Source organism: Lampetra planeri, chromosome 32, assembly GCF_965212315.1.
Source record: "Lampetra planeri chromosome 32, kcLamPlan1.2.h2, whole genome shotgun sequence".
In the NCBI taxonomy this organism is placed as follows: domain Eukaryota; kingdom Metazoa; phylum Chordata; class Hyperoartia; order Petromyzontiformes; family Petromyzontidae; genus Lampetra; species Lampetra planeri.
Genome location: NC_136138.1, coordinates 10,975,077 through 11,001,723, shown reverse-complemented (window position 1 = coordinate 11,001,723; position 26,647 = coordinate 10,975,077). Strand labels below are relative to the sequence as shown.

General features: G+C 42.8%; 1 protein-coding gene and 1 non-coding gene across 3 annotated transcripts in view; both read left to right on the top strand.

The window, feature by feature from the left end:
• Positions 1 to 2,162: 2,162 nt before the first annotated feature.
• The window catches only part of UBA1 (ubiquitin like modifier activating enzyme 1), a 29,006-nt gene continuing 4,521 nt past the window's right edge, over positions 2,163 to 26,647 (top strand). Inside the window, exons 1-21 of one of the 2 annotated variants that reach the window (XM_078609784.1) lie at positions 2,163 to 2,265; positions 2,610 to 2,714; positions 5,941 to 6,002; positions 8,171 to 8,339; positions 8,715 to 8,849; positions 9,876 to 9,982; positions 11,547 to 11,637; positions 13,409 to 13,541; positions 14,591 to 14,688; positions 15,464 to 15,610; positions 16,899 to 17,075; positions 17,987 to 18,097; positions 18,877 to 18,957; positions 19,510 to 19,665; positions 20,187 to 20,352; positions 21,561 to 21,757; positions 22,800 to 22,864; positions 23,090 to 23,285; positions 24,227 to 24,301; positions 24,857 to 25,049; positions 25,922 to 26,010. In XM_078609784.1, coding sequence (XP_078465910.1) covers positions 2,610 to 2,714; positions 5,941 to 6,002; positions 8,171 to 8,339; positions 8,715 to 8,849; positions 9,876 to 9,982; positions 11,547 to 11,637; positions 13,409 to 13,541; positions 14,591 to 14,688; positions 15,464 to 15,610; positions 16,899 to 17,075; positions 17,987 to 18,097; positions 18,877 to 18,957; positions 19,510 to 19,665; positions 20,187 to 20,352; positions 21,561 to 21,757; positions 22,800 to 22,864; positions 23,090 to 23,285; positions 24,227 to 24,301; positions 24,857 to 25,049; positions 25,922 to 26,010 — 2,553 coding nt within the window. In that variant the 5' untranslated portion in view covers positions 2,163 to 2,265. Of the gene's footprint in view, positions 2,266 to 2,609; positions 2,715 to 3,012; positions 3,148 to 5,940; positions 6,003 to 8,170; positions 8,340 to 8,714; positions 8,850 to 9,875; positions 9,983 to 11,546; positions 11,638 to 13,408; positions 13,542 to 14,590; positions 14,689 to 15,463; positions 15,611 to 16,898; positions 17,076 to 17,986; positions 18,098 to 18,876; positions 18,958 to 19,509; positions 19,666 to 20,186; positions 20,353 to 21,560; positions 21,758 to 22,799; positions 22,865 to 23,089; positions 23,286 to 24,226; positions 24,302 to 24,856; positions 25,050 to 25,921; positions 26,011 to 26,647 lie in introns of those variants that run through there. The other variant, XM_078609785.1, reaches the window with a different exon arrangement.
• On the top strand, positions 18,172 to 18,302 carry LOC144729514 (small nucleolar RNA SNORA35). The gene has a single exon (XR_013587716.1). It is a non-coding gene; the product is annotated as a small nucleolar RNA SNORA35 (small nucleolar RNA).

Here is a 26,647-nt window from a genome sequence, read left to right as displayed (position 1 = left end):
CAGGAATCAAACTCTAGATTAACTGATTGAGTGCATTAACCACTGTGCCACCACTCCATTTGATCAAGTATCGGTGAATGTGTGTTGCCAAGTGATCTACACGGGAGCTCATTGATATGCACCAAACGTCCTGGTTTCAGAAAGGCGGTTTAGCATGGCGGAGCCAAAAGTTTTAAAAAGCACGCAAACAAGATATAAGAAGCACGCATTCTCTGTGCATATGCAATTAAAGAAATGCATTATGGTCCTTTTCTCTTTGATCACATTTGCACGTGCACTTCTTCAGGAACTGCCTATGGCTTTTGCATGTACATAGAGGCAGTGTGCTATTTAAACACACCTACGATTAGCACGGTTGGCTACGTACTGTGCAAAAGAAATCCGCCATACGGACACGATTTTGCGTGTTTATGGGTTTCCGTCCTGCACTATTATTTTAATTCTATGATGGGGTTTTCTTGAAATTTACAGATTCAATTAAATGTTGTGGCTTGGTGCTCAACTCATGATGGGGGCGTACCTCGATATACGCTTGGGTTGCATTCGTGAAAACCTGAACGTAGAGTGAAAAACTGTATATCGAAACATATGCTAATAACGTCCCATTGTTTCACGTAAGATGCATTACACTGGAAAGTTTTTTTGACCCGACACCTATGAAAATAACAATTTTTCAACAAAATAACGAATCATGTAATTATAAAGAAAAATATAATTGCTGTACAAGGAATCCTCTACTTCCAGACGACGTATGTTCCAGAGGTCTTCCATAATAGTGGTTTTTGGGGTTAGATCGTGTAAATATATAAATGTGTTGTTAAACCTGCCACCACCCGACACAGCCAACTAGTAAGGGTTGTCACGTAAACAGACGGTGCCAATTCGTCACAAGTACAGTGCTCAGATTGTAAATGTACGTTCTGTTTACGTGACAACCCTCACTAGTTGGCTGTGTCGGGTGGTGGCGGGTTTAATGACACATTTATATATTTAAGCAATCTATAAACCCAAAAAACCTCTTAAGCATATTGGTAACGAAAGCCTACGTGTTTTCCAGAAGTCTGTTTGTAAGTCGATCTGTTTGTAAGTCCAACTTTACTCCCTGTCGATTCCAAACATGTTGTACGGCGTGTACACTAAACACGGGGAATGGCTTTAAAAGTTATATAATCTCCTGCAGATATAGATGCCACTGGTTATTCACGTTCTGCAGATGTAGATGCCACCGCTGCTATTTATTGCGGGGTGGTTGCACTTACGACTCTGTACAGGCAACTGAACATACGGACAGGTTTGTTCGTATCTCTGAATGTTCGTAAGTCGAATGTTCGTAAGCAGAGGAGTCCCTGGACCGGGTTGAAGGCTTCCTGGGTAGTGGGCGGGGCTGATATGGGTATGGGCGGGGCCAGAAGCAGTAGGCGGCTATATAAGAGCGAGAGGGGCTGCCAGCTGACCACGTGGTCTGGGTTGAGCCTCCCAAAAGAATTGGCAGCTTTGTGTACTTACACATTGTGCAATATTTGTGAATAAGACCAAAATAACAAAAAATTGTCAAGGCAAGACAATGCAAACGAGTTCAGTGTCACAGAAGCAACATCCTTTTACTTGGTGATTATATCAAAGTGGCGCTTAAAAAATGAAATATTAGTTTATCACTGCATGTACGTGTATAACCCTTGTTTGTCAACCCCCATGTCTTGCGGGATATTTTGACCATACTGTACCTCACTACGTTAGTCAATGCGGGGAAGTGCACAAGACGAGTCGATTCAATGATTACACCGGTCTCTTGCGCCTTATTATAACGCATCGAAGCAATAACATCCTGGATGCAATAAAATCCAGGCTCAAACTACTTAAGCTTCACCTCAGCCCTTTTTTACCACGCCCCCCCCATCCTCTCACTACTGGACTGTATTGTCAAAGAGCTTTACAGCTCATCGGATTCCTCCACTATAAATACAGCACTCTGGTTCTGGACGCGAGTTGGTTAAGCGAGCTTTCCCCACGTGACCGGGTAAGGCCCACCTCTCCCCCACGTGGTCACGCCCCTCCTCACCACGTGGTCCCGCCCCACGCCTCCCCCCTCCCCACGTGGTCCGGCCCACGCCCCCCCCCTCACCACGTGGTACCGCCCCACGCCCCCCCCCCTCCCCACGTGGTTCCGCCCCGCGCACGCGCCGTGCGTCTCGCGCTGGGCGCTCTGCACGTGGACGCCATCTTGTCTTTGTCCCTCCCCCGCCGGCCGCGCGCGTCGCTTTCCAGGTGCGAGGAGGAGGCGCCGGCCGCGACCCGCCACGCCGCGAGCCCCTTTCGTTTCCCTTTACCGCCTCGCCACGCGCGCTCCTCTACCCGCAGCCGCCAAACGCACGCGCGCACGCGAGCCTCCAGTGCCGCTAACCACTCCTCCATCGCCACCAAGTGCACGAAGCCGCACTGCCAACGGCGCCGCGCTCGCGGTTATTTTTTTTAATTCCAACAACAAAAAAAGACTTGTCGCTTCGCCGTGCCGTGCGAGCGGTGTGGTCGGTGGTGTTTTATAAGTACTGATATTTTGGTGCTTTGGTTATATGAAGGTTAACTTCTCGCGTGCGGTCACAACCGTTTAGATGTCAAGTTCCCCACCGGCCAAGAAGCGCTGTGTCTCTGCCGACAATACGGGTTCCTACTGCACGGCGAGCAAAGCGGCCAAGACCTCTCTGCCAAAGGACGCGGTGAGTCGCAATCTTCGCCATTCCATTACCCTCAAAGTCACATTTTATTTGCTTTTACAAAAGCGTTGCAATGACTGCGCATCGGGGCCTATCTATTTTAATACCAGGCCTTGCTTTGCATTTCATAGAGCGGATAAGTACGAGCGGCTCAACTTTTTGCGATGTCATTGGCTGGCGGGTCTGACGTCATTGCTCGGTGTCCAATGAGAATGACGAGCCAGGTGTCAGGGCAGACTTCCTCAGCCAATGGGACGCGCGGCTTGCTTATCCGGTGTGGGAAGTTATAACTGTTGTAATTCGCAAGTAACGATTTTTTTTGTTCTCTCTGCGCTCTCGCGGTTCCCCGTGCGGAGTTTTTGTTGTTTCGCGTCGTTTTCCGAGTGACCGCATTCGCGGCGTTTTAAACTACGGCGACGTGGTCAAGTCACCCCCGGTAAGGTTTGAGAATGTGTCAACGTTTTAGCTTGAGTTAGCGCGTCGATGCGGTGGCGAGGGAGGCGTTTGGTCGTCGTCGTCTCGCACACGCGAGAATGTTCGCCCGGCGAACTCCCCACGTAGACGAGAGGTGGTTTGGTGGATCACGCGAATGTGACGAAACCCTCCTTACACTGGGCGAGTACTCAACGAGTCGTTTGAACATTGACATTACTGGTGGCGGGTTTAACCACACTTTATATATTTACGCGGTCTAACCCACACAAACTTGTATTATGGATGAAATTGGTCGCGGAAGCCTACGTGTTAAACTAACATTACTGCCATTTCATTGCTGTATTGACTTTACCATTGTCTTTGTATTTAATCCGTATTTTGTAAAAAAATACACGAGCCTTCATAATGCGTTGCTTTAAAGACCTGTTTTGACATATGGCAGCGCTATCTCTACGCTTAATTACACAATGATTTAATGTGAAGGCTTTAATAGCAACTTGGTATTTTATTTAATACATACACCGTGATAAGATAATATTTGTATTTTAATTTTTATCGACACTTAGATGTTTCAGAATGTGACGCGTTAGTGTGTCGGTAATTGTGCCAAGTGTCATTGAGTTGGGCGGTTAGGGTGTCATGTGGAGTCGTAATTGTGCTCTGAGCGTTGTGAATACAGCCTCCGTTCATCACCGATCCATAACCTATTGATCACTCAACCTATTTACCACTCATTCACCGCGAGCATTAAACCCCGGGTGATTCACAAGCGTAGCCTTTGAACGTAGTCGTGTTCGGTCAAGTAGTGCTGAAAAGCCACCACTGCTGCCCCACACACACACACTGTTGTGGCGTGTTACCACGGTTCAATCTTCAGTTGTTTTTTTTTATTTTAAAAAAGGCGACTCATCTGCACGGAATGGTCCCGCACCTTGTCCCGACGTAAATGACAATGATTTGATTTTATAATGCGTATGAACACAAGTGGATCCCAATACTCTCTCATAGGCGTTCATAACATAAATGCTCCACATAGAACTAGGTAACAAAGTAGTATGAGAAAATGACATTTCAAATTTTTTTGTCGAAAGTGCCAAAATGCACTTTTGCATTGTGGATCTGAGAGAGAAAATTAACGCCTCTTAATTTGTTTTGTGAAAGAATTTGACAGTTTGGAAAATGTAAACTGAATTATTTGAATGTTTATTTAAATTAAATACTAACGAAAAAGGTACCAAGCAATCCATGCAGTCGTACAGATTATACATAATTACATGTACTAACTTTTTTTGTTCTTGGTTCTTTCGGTAAAGTCACGTAGAATGAAAATAATAATAATATTAAACATAATAAAATAATTCTCACGACGTTTCGGCCACTTTACCGAAAGAACCAAGAAGATGAATCCCTGCAGTCACGAAAGCTTTAAATCGAAATATACTAACATTGTTTTTGATTAAAAATCTAGAAATTACTTTTACATACCAGTTACGTTTATATATGTTTAGTGTATAGCATTTTACAGTAATTAGGTCAACGTGTAAACACATACAATTAATTTAGTATTTTTCTCATGTAACGTTTCACATTAAGGGTTCTATTAAAAAACACCGAAATCCATTTTTATGTTAAATTAGACTTCACTTTTGAGTTGTGCAGTTATATTTGTGCTCAACTAAAACCTGGATTTGAGAAGTTGAAGTTTTAACCATAGGTGTATTGTTATCTTACACCTCTTGGTGATACTATTATTGGCTGTAAAAAAAATCCTGGACCTTGGGTATTTTCACTGATAACACATTTCCGGTTCAGTTGTAAGCTGTTTTGTGCAGAAAAAACCCGATGAAAATCAGTTTTAACAGCAGGAGAAACCAGTCTTTAAAAAATCTATTATTTATCATTTCATACTGTAAAGGAAGAGTTTTTCACCAGGAGTATTCAAGCTTACACGTCTCTTAATGTGTTTTGAGCATTCCTTTCACTTCCTCTTCAAAGATATAAATATAGCCAGGTTGGGAAAGTAGACCAGCTACGATCCAGAGGGTCTCTAGAGCTCCTCCTTGTTAAAAACTCCTCGAATTGAATGCGGAGGCCAACAGTGACTTCAGCATGCAATTAGAGGGCTGCACCTTTACGTTTTACACGTTGGCCTCGGTAGACTTCATTACAACCAACCATGTGCAAGTTCTGCATGGCAATCGTCCCCCCTGGGGGCTTGGTAACCTAAGCAGCAGCGCTGAAACCCTATGGGCGTTCACTGCGTAAATGCACAATAAACGTTGCATACTTGTGTGGTCACTACAGCTGTATACATAGTCCTACAATGACGCGACTCTATCCTGCAGTTTAGTCATACTATATTTTTAGCGTATGTGTTCATGGTTTATATTTATATACAATGTGTATATAGAGGGGTGAAAATTGAATTGTGAACATTTTCTTCGAGGTTGGAGATACTGGAAGTATTGTTTCAGCTCTTGTAAGCAAGCTGGAGCACAAAGGTAATTGGTTATGTGATATAATTGATTTAATTATGCATGCTTTGCTTAAGTTATCGTCAATACTCAGATGTGTCCTTTCGACTTAAATGCATCACTTGTTGTTTTCTTGGCCACTAACTTTGGGAGAGACGGTTATCGCAATCATGAATGTGAATTCTTCCAAAGTGTGCCGTTTGACAACGCAGACTGAAAGAATGAGGAAACGTTTCCATCGAGAAGAAGTCGAAGAAAGCTTCCTTGAAAAGAGTTTCAATTTGGATGCTTTAAACCGTGTTGACACTTTTTTATTGCAGGACATGGCCAAGAATGGAGGCAATGATGTTGACATCGATGAGGGCCTGTACTCAAGGCAGCTGTAAGTACTGCACTCGGTACTTTTCTGTTTTGTGAGCACCTTTCCAAACATGTTTTGGAATCAGACAGCTGACAACAGCTCGGCCAGGCAGCCTCAATGCATTTTTCAAATGTGTAAACTTTGAAGGAATCGCTGTGGCTATTGGTGAAATAGTTCTTATATTTTGAGTCCTAGAACCATTATAAAGAGATGCCAGGGAAAAAATAAACTAAAATAATGCGGGGGGTGTATTATATTTAGTGAATGAAGGTTTAAACAATTGATGTACTGGCCAAATGTAATCGGCATTCTTGCTTTGAAGTACAGTAGTGTCTTCATCATATTCGGAGTAAATATCTCATTATAGCGATATGTGTGCTTGGCTATATTTAATGTACTCTACAGCTGTGACTGCCTTGTACATGTAATTTATGATATGGTTTTCATTCAATGAATCATACTTAATTCTGAGCCTGTGTATTTAATGGTGGTTGAATGCCATACACCATATTTTAATACCTCAGAGGTTTAACAAATAATACCGAAATGCACATGTTCATGAAATTCATAGCTTAGATAATGAATTTTAAATTCCTAAGGATGCAATTTACCTTGTAAAGGCATCTTAATTCCAAAATGAGATATTTCACTTCTCTGTAACATTGTACTGTAACCTCGTTTGTTATAAGCTATTGTTTAGTGTTGCTGCCCAATTTATACAGTTTGGTTAACATGAGCCATGAAGTTAAAGGTATATTGTAGACAGAAATATGTAGTAAAACTGTTGGCAACATGACTTTAACCGTTTGCCTCTGTTAAGAAAATCTTTAGTCACTGTTGTATCTTGGTCTTCAAATTTTCATCTAATCGGTGGCATTCCTTGGTGGGAGAACAGACTAATGTATTGCATGCCATAAGAAACGGTTGACCGATAAAATGGGCTGATTTTAAAGATGAATGGCTGAAGTGTTGGTGATGGTTAGAACATTCACATCATCATTGCAGGAGTTCAGATTTAATTGAAAGCAAGTTCTGCTGTTTACTGTCTTCGGGCTGGATGTTTTTTAGAGCATGGCTAATATATTTGATACCACTCTGTTCTATGAGACAGCTGCAGCTAGCTTTTGAACATATGGTAATTTAAGCTTTATACATCGTCAATGTGCAGTCGTCCTTGAAAGCTTTGCAGTAGACAGGTATTGACTTATCTGTTAAAATGAATCCCTTAGCTCACAATAATGCACCAGATCATGCGTGTCAAAGACTTATAATGTTTTTGTTTTATATTCACCTCGCACGGACCAGCGTGGTGAGGTATGGTTAAATAACTGGCTCTAATCCAAAAATGGATTGACAAAAGGACTACGTGTTTCATTACATTGGTCCATGTCATCCGTGTACCCTGCCGAGGTGCTACATTCACTGCAGTGTTACAAACATAATTGACTCTTGAATTAGTTGGATGGGGTGATCCATGTATTTTCTTTATTTTTCCCTACTGATTTATGCCCCTATCACTCTCTATCAGGCGATTTAATACTTTGAAAACGACGTCTCCATTTTTTACAGATGAATGTTGAGAGATTGAATAAGTATTTGGAAATTGTGGGAGAAAGAGGCTTTGAAATACAAATTTTTTTATAATACTGTAATTCTTATTTTATAAATTGATCACCCTTTTTATCAACTGATTAAATTCATGGAATACCATTATAAATGTGATGTATGACTACAGATGAGAATCAAGGATTGCCTCCCTGAAAATATACTTTAACGATCAGATGGTTCAGAACTGCCACTTTCTGCAAATGCTAGAGAACTGCAAATACACATTTGAAAATGTGTAGCTAAAATCCTAGTTGGGCTCATCAGTCCTTAATTTCCAATAAAACGATAAACATTTGTGGGAATGGGAATGTTAAATATTCAAGCAGCTAGGCCGCCAACATAAATGAGCACTGCCCATTGATAGTTTTATCAGAACAACCCTTTCACTTTTCCTCCGACTGAGAATTATGTGGAAATGATCAACTTTAATTAGCCAAACCCCGCATGCCAATTTGAAACATTGCACGAGTACTCGAAATGTAATCGCTTGGCTTGCTGGCTTGGTTTAATACGTACCATCGTTTCGTACGGCGAAGACACGGTGCATTGGGGTTTTTAACACTTGGCACCGCTCGCGCCAGGTACGTGCTCGGCCACGAGGCAATGAAGCGCATGCAGCGCTCGGATGTGCTCGTGTCGGGCATGCGGGGGCTGGGCGTGGAGATCGCCAAGAACGTCATCCTGGGCGGCGTCAAGTCCGTCTCCGTCCATGACCAGGGGAACGCCGAGTACCTGGACCTCTCCTCCCAGGTGAGTTCCTCGCAGAGATAAATAAGTACCTTAGTTGTTCTTTCTACATGGGAGTACCTGGACCTCTACTCCCAGGTTAGCTTCTCAAACTTGTCAATGACCACCTGGTTATCTGCCAGGCGAGCTCCTTATGTAGGTAAATTAATCACCCGTCTTTTCTACCCATGTAACAAATTACTGCTGTTAAGTATTCTAGTCTTCCCAGTTTCCTCATGCACACGTTGCTTGGCACGCGGACTTTTCTCAGCTGTGTCTTGCATGTGCTGAAAGCTTTTAGTTCAACATTTCTTCCATTGTATTGTAAAAAAGCTAACATTGCTTTTTCCTGTGTGACCACCCGTGCTTTGCCAACCACCTCGAATCTGTGCGTCTCAGTTCTATCTGCCGGAGAAGGACCTGGGGAAGAACCGGGCCGAGGTGTGCCAGCCCCAACTCTCTGAGCTCAACACCTACGTGCACGTGTCGGCGTACACGGGCGAACTCACCGAAGAGTACCTCTCCAAGTTCCTGGTGAGCGACACCTCATCGGGAGGCTTGGCTCGCCGTGGAACCTCGCGCGCGGGCACTCAATGACGGCCGCTTTCTGTTCAGGCGCCGAGAGCGTGCCCACAGTGTTACCTGTACCAGCAACTGTGATGCGCGTTGAGGCCACGGAAAGAGGGAGAGGTTACGCCACACTGTGTGGTGGTGGCTCGCCTTTCATGGAACCCTTGGGAAGCATGGCTGGTGTATCGTCAACAACAATTTAGCTCAATTGGAGATTTTTGTCAGGGACACAACTGGAAAACATGGAATGACTGGCAGTCATTCACGGTGAACCGAAATAAAAAATGATGTTGGAGGAGGCAGACGGGCGACCTGGCAAGATTTTGTAAAAGAGAACATAATAATGAAAAGCAATTCAACATTGTGCCTGAATAGTAATGTGTTTAACAATTCTATTTGGCTAGTTTTTACATGACTCGGACCAGGGCATTGGTAATGAAATTTGAATTAATTCTGAGACGGGAAGTACCCATTACACAAGGTGGTGTGTCATGCGGATTGAATTTAGTGGCGATTGACTCTCAACCCACCGTGCTACCGTTTGGCCGGTAGGCGGTAGTTATTTATAGTTACAGATATTTAAATCACAGGTCATTGCGCACACCGCAGTGTTGTTGGTTAATGCTCCTGCACCACCTGTGTCCTCCCATCCTCATTGGGTCCATCTGTGATTTGTTTCAGCTGCATACCACTATTTTAAGCATTCCTCCCAACTATTTTTGTAACAGGTTGCTGCCTGCTTGCCTGCATTTGCTCATTGCATCTTTAATTGAGCAGCAGTACACTCACAATGATTGTTTTAATGTATGTACGTTGAACTTCTTTCGCGCACCGTATGTAGCCAACTGCTAATGGGAGGTACATAATAATCTTTATTGAACCTCAGGCCTCCTTTAGAAAGGATATGTTTTGCCTCAAACGCTCACTTGATTGCCCATGAAGGTAATTTAATTATTTCGCCAAAACACATTCCTAATGGGTTTTCCCTAGGTTGTGGTGTTGACCAACTCCACCTTGGAGGAATGCATTCGCGTCGGCGATTTGTGTCACTCCAAAGGGATCAAGTTCATCGCAGCAGACACCAGGGGCTTATTTGGGTGAGTACTCTCGCATATCTTTCCGCTTGACATGAATGTGTGACATTCAGTTGGCGTGGGCACATTTCACACGAGCATGGTCGGTCTGCAATAACGTTGTTAATAAATGTTAATTGTGTGCTATACATTTCATGTAGGGAAAATACTACCCATGGTCAAATGAATTTCATTACTGCTTTGACTGCTGCATTTTCATTTATTAGATTTCTTTTTTATCTCACTTATATGCCAATTTTTCTGTAACCGTATTGTCTTGAGATGAATACACTTTCATTCTTAACTTTAGAAGTAAAGCTTTATTGCGCAATATCACCTTTTTTGCAAATATATGTTTACGTAATTTAAGTCTTAATCCACTGAATTTTATTTATATTATGTAAACCGTTCTTGATACTTTTTTGACTTATTTGATATATCTCAATAATGTGAGCCTGTGCTTTTTCTGTCCAGTGCTCATTAAAATGTGCAAGTGCTTATACTTGCTATTAATCAATGCTTTCAAAAGAATGTGCATACTCGCATGGTTACTAATGTCTGTAACCTATTATTACTTGTTCTATCTATAATGTTTACTAATGCTACTTTTAATACGAACAATTTATATGCATACGACTACAATAGTGCTTTCTATAATTTGCTATAATGCTTGATGTTGCTTACTAATAATGTTTGTGTGTTGTTAAAGTGTGTAGCACTTACCAATACTGGGGCTAAAGTGTTTTTGGTGCTTACTCAACCGTTATAGCATGCATTGTGCTAACTCGTGTTTACTCTCGCGTGCTTCCTACTCATTGCATTTAGCTAGAGTACATAGCCGACTAGGCTAAACCGTTTGTTTGCAACCATGCGGCCATTCGATTGATTTATTATAACGCAACGCACGTCAGCGTCTCTCGTTGAATTGATGTGAGGGGCCCTTCCGGGCGCGTGCAGATGCCAGTTTTGTGTGCACCTTCAGCCATGTTTAACAGCGGTGCCATGTTTCATCCAATCGTGTGCATTGCATCGAGATGTACATGAAGATTGTGTTAGGTCACGCAGGTGGTGTGTCATGCCCTGCAAACAAAGCCGTTCCCGGTTTTTTTATTTTGATGTTGATGCTTGCCTCTTGAGCGTGTACTTCAGTGGTGTTAATGGATAACTGTAAACTGTCCCAATAGACCTACTGTATCACTTCAGCAACACCTTTGTTAACACGAGAGGGGCACACCTTTAATGCACTGCAAAGATGGTTATTGGTCAATCGAACAAAAATGTTGAATTCTCAGAGCTGGAATAAACCAAATTAAAGTAAAACAAATTCATTTGACTTAATTGTTTTTTTGTGCAGTCATTGTTGGCCAGGAGACTGTCACTATTTTAGCAATTGGTGACTGCTTTGATTAGAACCCAGAATCTCCACAATTGTTATCTCTCAGTGCCCTGACCACTCAGCCACTGTACTATCTCAAGCAAAATTGTTTGCAGCACATTTGTATTTTTGTGAATGAACGAGTAGATTAACGTAATGATAACGACACCTTAACCTGTCATGTGCGGGTGTGTTATTGTTGTTATTTGACAGACAACTCTTCTGTGATTTTGGTGACGAGTTCACGGTGATGGATTCTACTGGAGAACAACCCGTCAGCGCTATGATCTCTGCAGTTACAAAGGTAGTGATTGAATGTGTTGTCTACACTTGCACTTCAGCAGCTGTTACTCTGGCACTCCTAAGATGCAGTAAGTGAGACAGACATTAGATGCAGCTGGCAGTAATTAATCATTGGTTGACTTTAATGCCACTTCTGCACTTTTCGTGAAACTTTCCATAGAAATACAGGAACACTAATGTTACAACCCAACAGAGCATGCATGTTCACATATGTTTATTACAGCCATCCATAATATTCTAAAGCTGTTTACATTTGAAATTAAAACAAATTTCTTAGCAGTTGCTCACTTATGAGATGTAAAGCACAGCAGTGATTGATTGTGCCTTGGTCTTTTATACAGTAGAGACATTTCTTACAAACCGTGAAGTCTCTGTAAACAGAGTAATTGGCACAACCTAAATGTCATGGCAGCGAAGCGAATGGAGAGGAGGATTGCGTGCGTGTCCGTGTCCACGCTTGTGCGATTTAAGCTTGATGGTGTAGTGGCAGGCAGTTTCCCCAGTGATTTCTTGGTGACCAGACATGAAATAAACCACTCATCCAATCAGGATCAATCCATGTCTCACTCCAATTGCAGAGCCAATCAGCATTCACTTGATTGCTGTTTACCACTAGAATGTAGACAAGGGCAGCTTAGCGATAGATTGTCTTCCATTTTCAACGGACAAATCGAGTGGTGCAGTCATTCGCGTGAATGAGAAGGGAGATTTCGAACGCTGGATTGAATACAAACTGGCGGGCATTTGTAAAGAACAACGTGTGGGTGCTTGGGGGACCAAGCTTTGTGTTTGGCGTTAATGCAACATTGAGGCCATTAGCTTTCAAATAATGGATGCGCATGATGGAGCGACCTGGTGAATGATTAATCTGGAGTTGCGTTTTCTGTGTGTGCCTGGGTGTGGTGTTTTTGTGAGTCATTTAGTGTTGCATTTTTTGCGATCACTTGACATTTTCTCGTGTCGTATTCAGTGTTTTTTGAGCAGGTGCATCGATTTTTGTTGATGCTGTATAAATGAAAGTATTAAAATGTGAACTTATTTGTGACGGTAGACACGGGCACATTAAAATGTCATTTTCTCCAATGTATTGAAGCATAGCATGAAAGTTTACAATACCCTTGCAGTGTCAGCACTGGTATTATATTTTTACCACATCATCATTATTTGAGCTGTGAATTTGGCATACATAGGCATCAAGGGCAGAAAAGTGATTGTGCATACACATTTCAACGTGCATTTTCCATGCCCAACATGTTCAAGCTATTCCAGATTTAGTTTTCATGTCTGGGCTCGCAGATGCGTATTGTTTGTCAAATACCCATGTTGAACACACTTCATCTGCTTCAATTGGCTATAACTCTTTTTGGATGTACTTTTTGAAATTCACACACTGCCAGTGTTTACAGAGCATCAAGTGATTGAATCCCGATGGCTTTAACCAGTTAATTTTCCAAGAATTACATGAAAGGCACATTATCCAATTACTTTGAAATTAATTAAAACGCATTTGTGCAGTTAATCATTTGTCAAAGCACAATGTGTCAAAATTGGTCAACATAAGTACACATACACTTTTAAATCTAGATTGAAAACTAATTTATTTCTGACTGCTTTTTGTGTTTAGTTGGTTCTTACACCGCACCTCCAATTAGCATGGTTGGCTATGTACGGTGCGAAAGAAGTTCAAAAACATACGTTAAGATGTCTGATAGCTCTTGGGGAAAAGTAATTGGTTTTGGTGATGAAGACAGTGGTGATGGATTTTTTTGCAGGACGCCGTTGGAGTTGTTACATGTCTCGATGAAACCCGGCATGGATTTGAGAGTGGGGACCACGTCATCTTCACTGAAATCCAGGGGATGACGGAGCTCAATAACTGCAAACCTCGGGAGATCAAAGTTCTTGGTGAGACAATCGTTTGATTAAGGAATTGGCCGACACAATCACGGCTTGCAGTTTCTGTGCCGAGCCCAATTCATGTGGTTGAGTTGATGTATAGGCCACTTAAAACTCCACTGTAATATATTAAGCCCCAGACCAGCCACACAAGGCATTCCCAATAAATCTTCCAAAATCCTATCAATGTTTGTATATATCTTGTAATTTTAAGTGACACTGGTTGCCAGGTTAAATTGTATCATGCCATTACAGATGGTATTGATGGTTTTCCCAGTGTAACTTTTTGTTGATGAAATGTAATCCAATGGCAGGTTTTCTAACTTTATTTTATATTTAACATACAATGTACTATTTGTTCCAAAATGGTAAAAAAAAAATGTTTTACGTAGTATGTAAAAAATTATAAAAAAAAAAAAATTCTTGTTAATAGCTATACCGATTTTCAGCTGAAATATCCCAATGATTGTCACACATTTGCAACAGAACGAAACAATTACTCGTTGTTGGAGGATGTCATGTGCTGAACCTTTTGGTAAACTTTTAAAAGTACGGTACCATAAAATTCACAGCCTTGCACATCTTGTCTTGATTCACATCACAAAAACATTGTCGGCCGTCTATATTACACCATGCAGTCGCTAACACAACAACACGAGTGCCTTCCCTCAAGTTATGCTTTTGGTAATACAAATTCCGTAGGGGCAAAGACTCAAGTTTGTATACATTTCCCAACTGAAACTGCTGCTGCTTTCGGTGTGTGTGTGTCGTGTAGGTGGGAGAAGTAGTGGCATCATGGGTTGCACACTGCGCCTCTAATATGGATACTCGGTCTGTTTGCAGCAATACATGTTAGTGGCAATATTTCATCCTACCTAACCTGAGCCTCTTCAAAGTTGACTAGGCCTATGAGTGGCTGTGGGAGTGTCATATTCTTACTATGAGGAAGTAAAAGTTGTGCTGACCACACCTGTCCCTCATGTCCTATGCAGCCTTTCATTGGTATGCATAAACAACCATATGGTTTTGTCGTGTAAATGGATGGGTTTGTTTTTCAGGCCCATACACATTCAGCATCGGGGACACGAGCGGCTTCTCAGACTACAAACGTGGTGGTATTGCCGCACAAGTTAAAATGCCCAAGAAGATCAGCTTTGTGAGTGCTTATTTATCAATTTGCTTTACAGTGATATTGCTAATCCAGGATTAATTATTGAATGCTATTCATGCACGTGGGACTGTTGTGAGGCTGAGCTGAGGCTCCAGATTGTTTTATGTGAACATTGTTTTAAGTAACATGTTAGCCTTGTTTCCTGCCACAGTGTAATATATTTTCTGTGTAATCACATGCATAATAGCGCGTGTTTTTCCTCGAAGCCCATCCATATCATCAGGTTCAAAACGATGAACTCCCTGACATTTATATTCTTGAATCGCTTAATCAATCGGAGTTAATTTTAAGAATTATAACTATTTCATGAGGCTGTTGATCATGGCAATGAATTATACAAAGTAAACTCGCTTTTGGTTGCAATAAAAAAATATTGTTAATAAAAATGCTATCTGCACATCTGCCTATGATGTTCTCTTGTCACCGTTTTGCCATGTTTGATTTGAGAGGTGACTGGGCTTAATATGGTACGTTTTTTCTTTGCAATGTCTCATGGGTATTTGTCATTTCCTGATTTTCGTCCAGTGACATGACTTCTGCAGTGTCTTCTTTTAGTAGCTGTCTTGCACGGACTTTGTTTTGGTCTCGTCTGCACTGAATATTTTTTACTGCAATCATACTTGGGTGTTAGTCACATCCCATCATGTGCCATACCACTGAAGTCGTTGCTCGCTTAATAGCACCTGTCTAAAGTCTTCATGACATGAAGTATATTTCCATGCATTTTATTTATACTTGTTTTTTTATCTACCCACATTAGAAAACGTTCAGCAAGGCATTGGCGGAACCTGATATGGTCGTGACAGACTTTGCCAAATTTGAACGTCCGGGTCAACTCCACCTCGCCTTCCAGGCCCTGCATGACTTTGTCAAAAAGCACAAACGCCTGCCCAAACCACGCAACCAGGTGAGTGAGATGTTAGATGGACTTAGGCTCAGCTCTGCCATGCTTACCCTTAGTTAAGCTCACTTTTGTCTGCTCAACAATCTCTCTGTGCAGTGTTTTAGGTAGCAGAATACTGTTATAAAAATAAGTGTTCCTGCCATGTATGTGACAGTAACTTGGGAGTGTTAATTTGCATTTGAAAGTCTGTCAAGATGCAGATGGTGGGCTCTCCAACGAAGTGATGATCTAAAGAGTTTTTCTATTCGTGGCTTAAAATGCAATCTAGAGTATGACATAATAACATCAACATTTTCACCATGGAAAACTATTGAGTTTTTGAGGTTTTCATAAAGATCTTCGGATTCTTGTCTCAAACCATTAAGTATTTCTGTAGCAGGACAATTTAAAGCCTGTATAAATGCATACACTAATAGATAGATCTGTAGTAACCCACTTGCTGTATTGATTTACTGGTAATAATGGCATTTATAACACGCCAGATTTCACAGTCCACAACTTTCATACCACTTCTAATGCATGTCACAGCGACATGGTAATATAATAACCCATCATCCTTCCCCTAAATCTTTCGATTGCGCACTTGCTATACCTTACTAGGGTTTATAATTAATATTCAGTCACGTTTTTGGTTGTCTGGGTGAGGCTTTCGCTGAAAAAAAACGACTCGCAGTTTGAACGTTGCACTTTTAAATATTAGTTGGAGATCATGTACATGTTACAGCCCTTTGTCAAGCCACTCTTGTATGAGGGCCTCCCCAAGTCGTGAGAGTCATGTGGGTTATTTGAGCATACTTCACCACACTGGTTAGTTGGAGTTGTTGAAGGTGGGGAGCATATATGTGGGAGTACAGTGAGGGAATTTGATGCATTTACCTCTATTACTTACAGATCTAGGCTGCTCATATTTTTTTGCAGGTAATGAAGTTCATATCACTTTTTTGCAAGTCAATTGTGAATATGTAATATATGTATATTGAAATTATTTTGCACCGTGCGTAGCCAACCGTGCTAATCGGAGGTGCGGGGGAAGGACAACAAACTAAACATAAAAAGCAGTTGAAAATAAATGATATGTAGCTGATGGTCCCCACCAAAAGAATTGGAATTTGCACCACTGATTCAGAGCTGCCAACAGAGATGAGCATCATCCCCTTGGCTTATTTGAGTGGTGAGACCCTTAGACTTGGCATTTATCAATATACACCATTCGTTGCCCTTGCGTATTAGTTGACATTGCCCCCTCTGCTGTCGTCTCTCGTGCTGCTGTCACCGCGTGCTCGTCACGCAGGCTGACGCAGACGAGTTGGTGGCTCTGGCACGGGGGCGGAACGAATGCGCCACTGGCGCGGCGCGGCAGGAGCGGCTGGATGAGGCACTGGTGACCGAGCTGTCCTTCAGCGCCATGGGAGACCTGGCTCCCATCAATGCTTTCATCGGAGGCATCGCGGCCCAGGAGGTCATGAAGGTAGGTGGTTCTGTCACATCAAATGATGATCACTCGCTACATTGTCCGTGATTGATAATAGGAAGCTGTGTTGGAAGAGACGACCAAATTAAACGAGCACAAGATAAGAGTGGTTGTCAAGCGTGTGACCTAAAGACTGCATGTGGCTTTGTATGTAGCTTGCTGGAATAGTGTACAGCTACAGTTACCTATTGGCTTGAATGGGAACATCTTTAACCCTTGAATTTAACTATTTTGAGCGGAAAAATAATATTTTACAAATGTGTTCATGATATTTTTGCCAAGTCTGGAGGTAACAGAAACTGAATTTGCACTGCCCCAATGATGAGAGTATTGAACCCTTCTCTCTGAGCATTTTTAAATGCTGACAAACAATACAATTCTGAGCGGCATTGTGCAACTTATCCTGGTTGTCTGGGTTCAGTACTGACTTTTGTTTTGCGTTAATTGTTCCTGTTTTTTATAGAAATTGGCTAACCCACACTCCTTAAACTACCTGCCACTTTTAATTTGTATATTTGTTGCAACATCTTTTTTGTGGTGTTATCCTGCCAATCATTCTTACACATTCAAAACTATAATTATGATATAAAAATAATAAAATCTACTCATACACATATATTAAATTGTGTGTATACGAATTTATTTTTTTACAACTTAAAGCAAATTATGTGCAAATATGATCTTTATGATAATGGAACAAATGAGACCGAACAAGACAGACAATGCAGACAACATAGACAAATAATAATTAATCATTGAATCACAATAGTTACCTGCAGGAGGTAAAGAATAACATTAATTATAAATATGAATAAATTGCAGACCAAACATTTCACGTTTCAACAAATGTTCCTAGGATACCCCTCGACATGAAGCATTTTTCTTGAGCTGTGTTTTTGCTCTTTCAGGCTTGTACTGGAAAATTCACACCATTGACCCAGTGGCTGTACTTTGATGCACTGGAGTGCCTTCCAGAAGAGGGGAAGGAAACACTTCTCACCGAGGAAAGTTGCAAGCCAGTAAGTCAAAGTCTCGAGTCTTAACGTGTCTGTCTATGTACGTATGTTGGACTTCCTCTTTAAACTTCTCTCGCCAGCACTGATCGTTACCCGTAGTGCATTCTGGTTGCACTTTGGGCTCCATTACAGTGCCAGATCAAACTCGTCCTCTGAAGAAGGGCTAGGCTTATCAGTAGCCTGGCTCTTTCTAAAGTGATGAACAATGCTCTCTCTATTCTATTATTTAATTTCTTTTCTTTCTGCCGAAAGAACCAAAAAGTAATGCTCTCTCTCTTCATAGTAGACATATGGTTAAGAAACGAGGGGGGAGCATTCTTGAAATGTCCACTCAGCTTAGCCAATACCACCCAAAAATGTATTGTTATTATTATTTATATCTATGTGACTACCGAAAGACCCAAAAAATATGACTAGTTCCACTTAGAGGAATGTCATCGATGGTTCTCATGTAATTAAACCAGTGCCATATCACTCATTTCAATATCTCAAACGAATAGGTTCTCACTGCTCAGTGATTATAGCATAATTCTAAGTTAGAAGAATAAAAAATGAATGATAATAGTGCAATTACAAACTAACGCTTGAATTTGAAAAAAAAATGAGCATCCTATTACCGGTCAGTAATGTGTTTTGTTGGTGTTTTTCTCTTCATATTATGCAAAGCAAACATGTTATTGATTTTGCTGTACGTGACCATTAGAGTAGTATATGCCTATTGATTTCATTCCAATTGCACAGTGAAGCAAGCTCTATGAAACCTACCTCTTGTCCTTCTGCAGAAAGGCTCACGGTATGATGGCCAGATTGCAGTCTTCGGAAACGACTTCCAAAAGAAGCTTTTCGCTCATAAGCTCTTCCTGGTAAGTGAAGCAGGAGCGAACACAAACTGACTTTGCCACAATGATGACAGTATTGAACCCTTCTCTCTGAGAATTTATACATGCTGACAAACAATACAGTTCTGAGTGGCATTGTGTAACCTATCCTGGTTGTCTGTGTTAAGTACCAGCCTTAATTTTGTATAAATTGTACCTGGTTTCTAACTTAAATGAGCTAACCCACTCCTTAAGCTACCTGACGATACTTATATTTACAGCTTTTTTTAAAATCGGTTGCTTTTAGTCGGGCAATGACATGTATTCATGCTCACACTACTTATTATATTAGCTATGTCCATTTGCTTTGAATGCATCGCATATTATGTTCATATGTGGTTGCAGACCAGGTCAACTTTGTGATGAGCAGCTTTATTGGATTTTCTGTTGCAAAGGGTTGATTCATAGCTTCCAGATATCAAGGAGGAAGGTTTATTCCAACTTTAACTCGAAGCTATTTTGTAGTAAGCTTGGTATGGTGCATGTTCCGAGTTGGGACGATGACCCTTGGTTGACTTTTTTCAATCGTCACGGCAGGTTGGGGCGGGTGCCATTGGTTGTGAGCTGCTTAAGAACTACGCCATGATGGGGCTCGCGTGCGGCGAAGGCGGCATGATCACGGTCACCGACATGGACACCATCGAGAAGTCAAATCTCAATCGGCAGTTTCTCTTCCGCAGCTGGGATGTACAGGTGAGCACTAAGATGCACGTGCATCTCATTCACAACGACCATTTGCCTCTCACGTGCCAGTCGTTTGTAAAATGCCGTTAAGCTTTGCATTTTTTCGAGGATTTCATTGCTTCGTTAAAGCGAATTATTCAGGCACCTCAAGGCTGGTGAAAACGGGAGACATCAGAACTAGAGTAAAAAACTATTATTTTTTTAAGTTTTGAGAATCAAAAATAAATGTACTAACATTAAAAAATAAAGAGCAATGTTTTCAAATAGATATTTTATACCTGTTAGGTTTAAAGTGCAAATTTGCCTTATGTCTAGTATTTGCGTTGATGGAATAATCAGTTAATGTTCCACTGAAAAGTTTTTTAATTATTCAGTATTTGAACCGTCTGCACTGACATAACCAAGCATTCAATGCATGCTTTAATCCTCACGTCATTGACCGCGCCGGCACAATTACCCAAAGGCTCCATTCTATTCGCGTCGCGCGTTCAACGTCAGTGGACCCGCGAACGTTGGATCGTGTGCCGCAGAAAATGAAGTCCGAGACGGCGGCCGCGGCGGTGAAGAAGATGAACCCGGAGTTGCACATCACGGCGCACCAGAACCGCGTGGAAGCCGACACGGAGCGCGTGTACGACGACGACTTCTTTGAGGGCCTCGACTGTGTCAGCAACGCCTTGGACAACGTTGACGCACGTGAGTCGGTCGTGGGGGGGTGGCGGGGGACGCGAGTTGGTGCCGCCGTTGGCTGTGCTCCCCGGTGTGCGCGCGAGAACCCTCCGCCAATTTATGGGATACGTGTATTCAAGAAATTCGTTTATTTAAGTGTGAAGGTCACACATGTATGTATGTTTATCTATGTTGAACTTCTTTCGCACTGTACGTAGCCAATCGTGCTCACGGGAGGTGTTGGAAGGACAACAAAATGTACATCTCATAGTTATTGCTCTGAAGTAATGAGTTTACTTGAGCTGCTTAATGCAGCAGTTGTCTCCCTACTTATATAAGCTCTTGAATGGTGCTGACATTTCATTGGTAAAAGTGTCCCTTCTCCATTGCAGGGGTAATTCTTTCCTTAGGACAATCATTGTTGACTTCACAAAATTGTACTGATTTTAGCTGGAATTTTATTTCACGTCCAATTATGAGTCAATCATTCTAGCCACAGCGCCATCTGGAGAGATTGTGTGTTTCAGACGCGGAATGTACTCGATGGGATCATTTCAAAACAACGTTGGTTCTCATAAATTCAGACAGATGGCAGCAGTGGGTCAGTGGTTCAAAAATGGTGACAGTGTGTGAAACGAGATTTTTTTTATTTAATGTGCAGCCCAATCATTAACATAATATTTTTACAAACTGTGCTCTGCAGATTGTCTTAATATTAAACAGACATTTGCCCAAATCTAGACGTGTTCATCTGCTTGTCTACATTTCTAAAATTTGCAGCCAAAATTAGTCTTCTAACATGAGCAGGAATGGTGCTGTCCTTTCTACCCCTTTGTGTGCAATGCGCGGGCATTGCAGTTAGCCAATCACCTACTTAGGTGACTAAGTAGGTGCTTGGCTAACTGCATTTTCATGAGGTTTATAAAGCTACATCTTTGTTTGCATAACAGTCGTGCACTGATTAGCACACTGCACTTTAATTGTGGGTCGCTTTCCTAGGCCTGGCGTAAGTCAGTTCATTGAATACCTTGTGTGGTGTGCTTCCATTGGGAGGACGAAGGAAGCCGGGCGTGGTTCTGGCCATAGCAAACCTCTTTGTGTGTTGTGCTGACCTTAATTGGTGCTTTAATACACCAATTGCACCGACAATCACTTACGTTTAAAGGGTGGGGTGGATTTGCCGTTGTGCCTGCGTGCCAGGCATATACACTTCTGTGTGTTTGTACGTGCACCAGGCATGTACATGGACCGGCGGTGCGTCTACTACCGCAAGCCGCTGCTGGAGAGTGGCACGCTGGGCACCAAGGGCAACGTGCAGGTGGTGCTGCCCTTCCTCACAGAGTCGTACAGCTCGAGCCAGGACCCGCCCGAGAAGTCCATCCCAATCTGCACCCTCAAGAACTTCCCCAACGCCATCGAGCACACCCTACAGGTGTGGGCCAGTTGCACGCAGCTACCGTTGAGAGTTCACGGAAACGGGGACACGCAGCCCGCATCGGACGAACCGCTCTTCTTTTGTAGATGCTGAAATGGACTGTTTGATCTGGTCTAAAATGAGTTGGAAACTTTGTTAATGAGAAATTTTTTTAAAGTCACTTTCAGGATGGCAACCATAGTACATTTTACATGGCAGCGGCGTGTTTAATACGCATTGTCAAGGCGGCGATACATCGTGGGCAGCATAAGGTTGTGCAGCAAAATACATTGTTGTGTGCTGTGCTCCTGTGTCTATTCTTACCACCTGCACCATCCTGCACGAATCATTGTGGTAGAAGTATCAGAATCTTTATTTAGACTGAAGGAATCCAGTGAGCTCTGGAAGCTCTTTTTCACAGATGTCTAGTACGATAAACTAACCCCCACGACCTGCTTGGCATGGGCAGGCCCTCATCCAGCTATGGATTGATGAACAGGGCCATAAGATGTACGTGGGATATGATAGGAAGTGGTTTCAGTTATTGGATCTTGGGCGAGGAGGAAATTAGTCAGTGTTTCAGAGGGTGAATTGACAGTTTTCCATTTATAGGAGGAAATGAAATCTGCCACACTCCTGTTGATTGGTGTATTTTTGCAAAGAAGTGAATGGCACCAATTACCGATGTGTCATTGGTATAAGCTTACATGAGACCAATTTATAGCAAGTAATGTCATCCCGCTTGGTTTGATAATGTGAGTGCCACTTAATGGCAAGCCAATAGTGGTTGTCTCATGAAGAATGACCCCTACCATGCAATTGTGGGATTTCTGTCATTGGCTCATAGCTGCCAACAGATACAAATTATTTCCTTTAACATTTCAGCTCATAATATTAATTCACTGTGTTAATTATCTCGAGTTTAAAGTGCTGGTATCTTCCCGGTAAATTCTTTGTTTGAATATGGATGCTGTAAATTGGCAACTTTGCTCCTGCTGTTTGCATCTTTACGCATTTTATAATGCTTAAACAAGAGCTCACACGGCGGTCTGTCTTGCAGTGGGCACGTGACGAGTTTGAAGGCCTTTTCAAGCAGCCTGCAGAGAACGTCAACCAGTACCTACAGTGAGTGCGCCGTCAATGAACGCACGGTCATTGCGAGTTCACTCAACTCAAATTTAATCTGCATCACTTCACACGGCATCTGCACCATTATAAAATGGTAGGCTTAATGCGACCACAGGCCGCATAACATGAATATGTGGGCCATATATTTACCCCGGGAAATAGGTTCGAAATCCACAGCGATGTAACATAATGTGTCCATCACTGTCGTTCAATTTTTGCCAGGGACCCCAAGTTTATGGAGCGCACACTGAAGCTGCCCGGCACACAGCCGCTGGAGACGCTTGACGCCGTGCGGCGTGCCCTCGTGCACGAGCGGCCCAAGAACTGGGAGGACTGTGTGGCCTGGTCTCGCAATCACTGGCAGCACCAATATAACAATAACATCCGACAGCTGCTGCACAACTTCCCGCCCGAGCAGGTGGGTGCAGTAGCAAGCCTCGTGGGATTTGTGCGGCGACGTGGGCTGTGTTTCGTTGCGTGACGGTCAAACTGATACTTAATTCTGAAAGCTCGGATTTAGTGCAGAAGCAAATGTAATACGGTTACTTTTTGTGCAGTCGTTGGTGATTGGGCATGAGACCACTTACTGCACTTGAAAACCTGGTTTAATTGAGGGGCTGACTGGGTTCCAGGACGCTCCTTCCTATGACCTCTTGAACCACCCGGCCACCCACATTTGTATTTTTAATGGTGTTTGCTTTAAGCGTCTCTCGTAAGCATTTGATTTTGCTCATCTGCATTCATGACTGAGCGAGTGAATTAACAAATCAATATTCCTTTGTTGGAGCCCAGTCAACTCCATATGACAACTGCTGTTGGATTTATTAATAGATGCACATTTTATTGAATAAGGGGAGGATGGAGGGTTGAATCAATCCCCCTCCAACACGAAGTCAAAACGTTCTGATTGTGAATCATCAACTCTGATCAAAACACTACCAGGCTGATAGATTTAGCTTTGGTGGATCAGAGCAGTAAGTCAGTACCTCTTCAATCGTAGCCACACGAGCACTTTTTGACACATCCGTCTTGGCTGGATAGGATGTGTTTGTGTTGCGCTGTGTGGTGTTGGATTTTCCTCAGCTTGCCAGAATGTCCGCTGAGTGGTTGTGTTCCTGTCAAAACAATGTCTGCCTGCAGCAGCAGTCTTTGTTTCCTATTGTCAGCAACCATTTCCTGCCACCTGGAGGAGGGAAGCCACGTGCAACAATGCCGATTGTGCGTGCTTCTGTTTGGCATGACATCAGGCGACAGCCAGAGTTGCGAAGAAACCATCCTCCTGTTTCGGTCTTAATTTAAAAGATGTGCTGGTTATTTTAATAAATGTCTCCCCACCCCCTGCCCCACCCCCCGCCACAGCTCACAAGCTCTGGCGCTCCCTTCTGGTCTGGCCCAAAGAGGTGTCCTCACTACCTCGCTTTCGACGTCAACAACGTGAGTCTGTTGTTTTCACGTCCCCCACAGTGACGCGCAAAAGGCAAATGTGGTGTTCACTTGCATGGCAGCGAGGTCCTTAACGGGCAGGAAGTGTCGCAAAGCATTGAAAATACGATGAGAAAATGTCGAGGAATTGTAAGCTTATTCTCAAATACAATACAGAGTTGCTTTATCGATATAAGTAGTATTAATAGTGTTAGGAAGATTATGTGTAATGTGCGACTCGTACCTCGAGAGGGTAAATGTAATTTATAACGTTTCCTTTGTTGGTTCTCACATATCTGCCCGGGCAATTACATTAATTAGCTTGATTGTGGTTTGCAATTCGATTTAACAATATTTTTGCCTTTGCCCATATATTTTGTATCATTGGCATATCATTTCCATGAATATTAACTAATATGTCTTCACATGTTCAGTTGTATGTATTTTTTGTGAGCGTAATAATTTATTTTAAGCACAATGCTTTTATACAGAATCAGTAAACAAGTGAATCTTCGATGTGTGGAGCTGTGTGTAAACACTATCTTTCTCTCTCTACCGGATGGCCAGATCCTGCACATGGACTACGTGATGGCGGGGGCGAACCTGTTTGCGACGATGTACGGCATTAAGGGGTCGCGCGATCGCGCTGCCACCGCCGAAGTGCTCGCCCACGTCAAGGTGCCCGAGTACGTGCCGCGGTCCGGCATCACCATCCACGTCTCGGACCAGGAGCTGCAGAATGCGGCATCTGGCTCCATGGGTGAGGAACGACACATCTGTTATGTTCACAGATGCGTGCATTCACTCATTCAGACGTCTCCCATTTTCGACTTGCAGACCAGAACGGAGTAATTGTTGTGACGCGAGTTCCGTACCTCCGATTAGCATGGTTAGCTACGTACTGTGCAAAAGAAGTTGGACATATTTACAACGAGCTTGGGTTGGAATGGCATGAGAGTGGGTGATGCGGCCAACACCACGCTCAGCCACATTTGTCTCCCTTGTGCTGATGGTCATTCACGCAGAGCAACGACAAGTATTTCTTGCAGGCTGCGTCGAACAAGATTAAACCCAAGATATATTCTGATAACGCTGGCCAATGATATGCATAGCTGTGAAATCTAACTCGGGTCATCACGATTGTAACACGAACAAATGTGCCACCGTTCCAAATACACACACTCCTACAGAAACTCAATCGGAGCTGCAATGATTAGTCATTAAGTCAACAAAAAAATGTAATACTTTTTTGTGGTCCATTACTTGGGCCCCTTTAAAAATGGCAGTCAACCACATACATCCTGCAAACCACACCCAGCGAGATGAGGCTGATGATGCCGATGGCGTCACCAAGCCCTGCCCATCACCTCCCGTCCAGTGGCACGTGGGAACAGCAGCAAAACCTTTTTCTACAACTTTGTTATCACAGCTGCGTAGACTTTTGAGCATTATCCCCTAAAATTAATGTGCTATTTCTGCGTGCTCTAGATTTCTTCCACGTGCAAAATTCGCCAAAAAATTTGTGGCCAAACATCCCAATGCAGCCCTCGCCTGAAAAATTATTGATTGTCTGTGAGACCTGCATGGATGAATAAAGGGCGTTTATCTCTTTCATGTTGTTTTTCTTGGCAGACGATGACAAACTAGAAGAAGTGAAGAACACCCTCTCGTCGTTGGACACTCTCAACAACTTTAGGATGGTGCCCGTCGAGTTTGAGAAGGTAAGCGCCGGAAACCGCTTCAGCTGTGCCCGCTCGCTAATCCGTCTCGGCAGCTGCTGTACTCGCCGTGACCCGTGCACTCCTCTTCAAAGGCAGGGCGATAATCCTCCCTGTGGGTAACATAATTCCCACGTCGCCCGCATACTTAATGGTGCACTCGCTTCACGGCAAGTGCCCGACAGACACCTGCAGTCCTCCGCTCCGCGGCTGCGGCGTTGTAAGCGTTGCTCACTCGCACAGCCCCTGGGAAGCCACGTCGTCGAGCCCGCTCACTATGGAGCCAAGTGTCCACCCAGTCACGTGTGCGCCGGGTCGTGAAAGCATGAGCCATTTCCTGCAAACCGGACGTGAAATAACTTTTGTGGTGCTGTCACTTGCAAAAGTAGAGGCATTCTTTTGGTGCTGTTACATCCCACATTTCCTACCTAAATTAAAATGTTCATAATGTTTGTATGTTGGACTTCTTTCCCACTGAACATATTAAAACCTCCTAACCTCTTCAATAATTTAGTGCACAAGACATGGTGAGCTGGGTTTCTGCTTTTACCATGGTATTCCTTGATTTTTGTCGTTCGTCATTAAAATGGCCTCTAACTTTCTATCAGCCACACGACCTTGAGGCAGTGCATCATTTTAG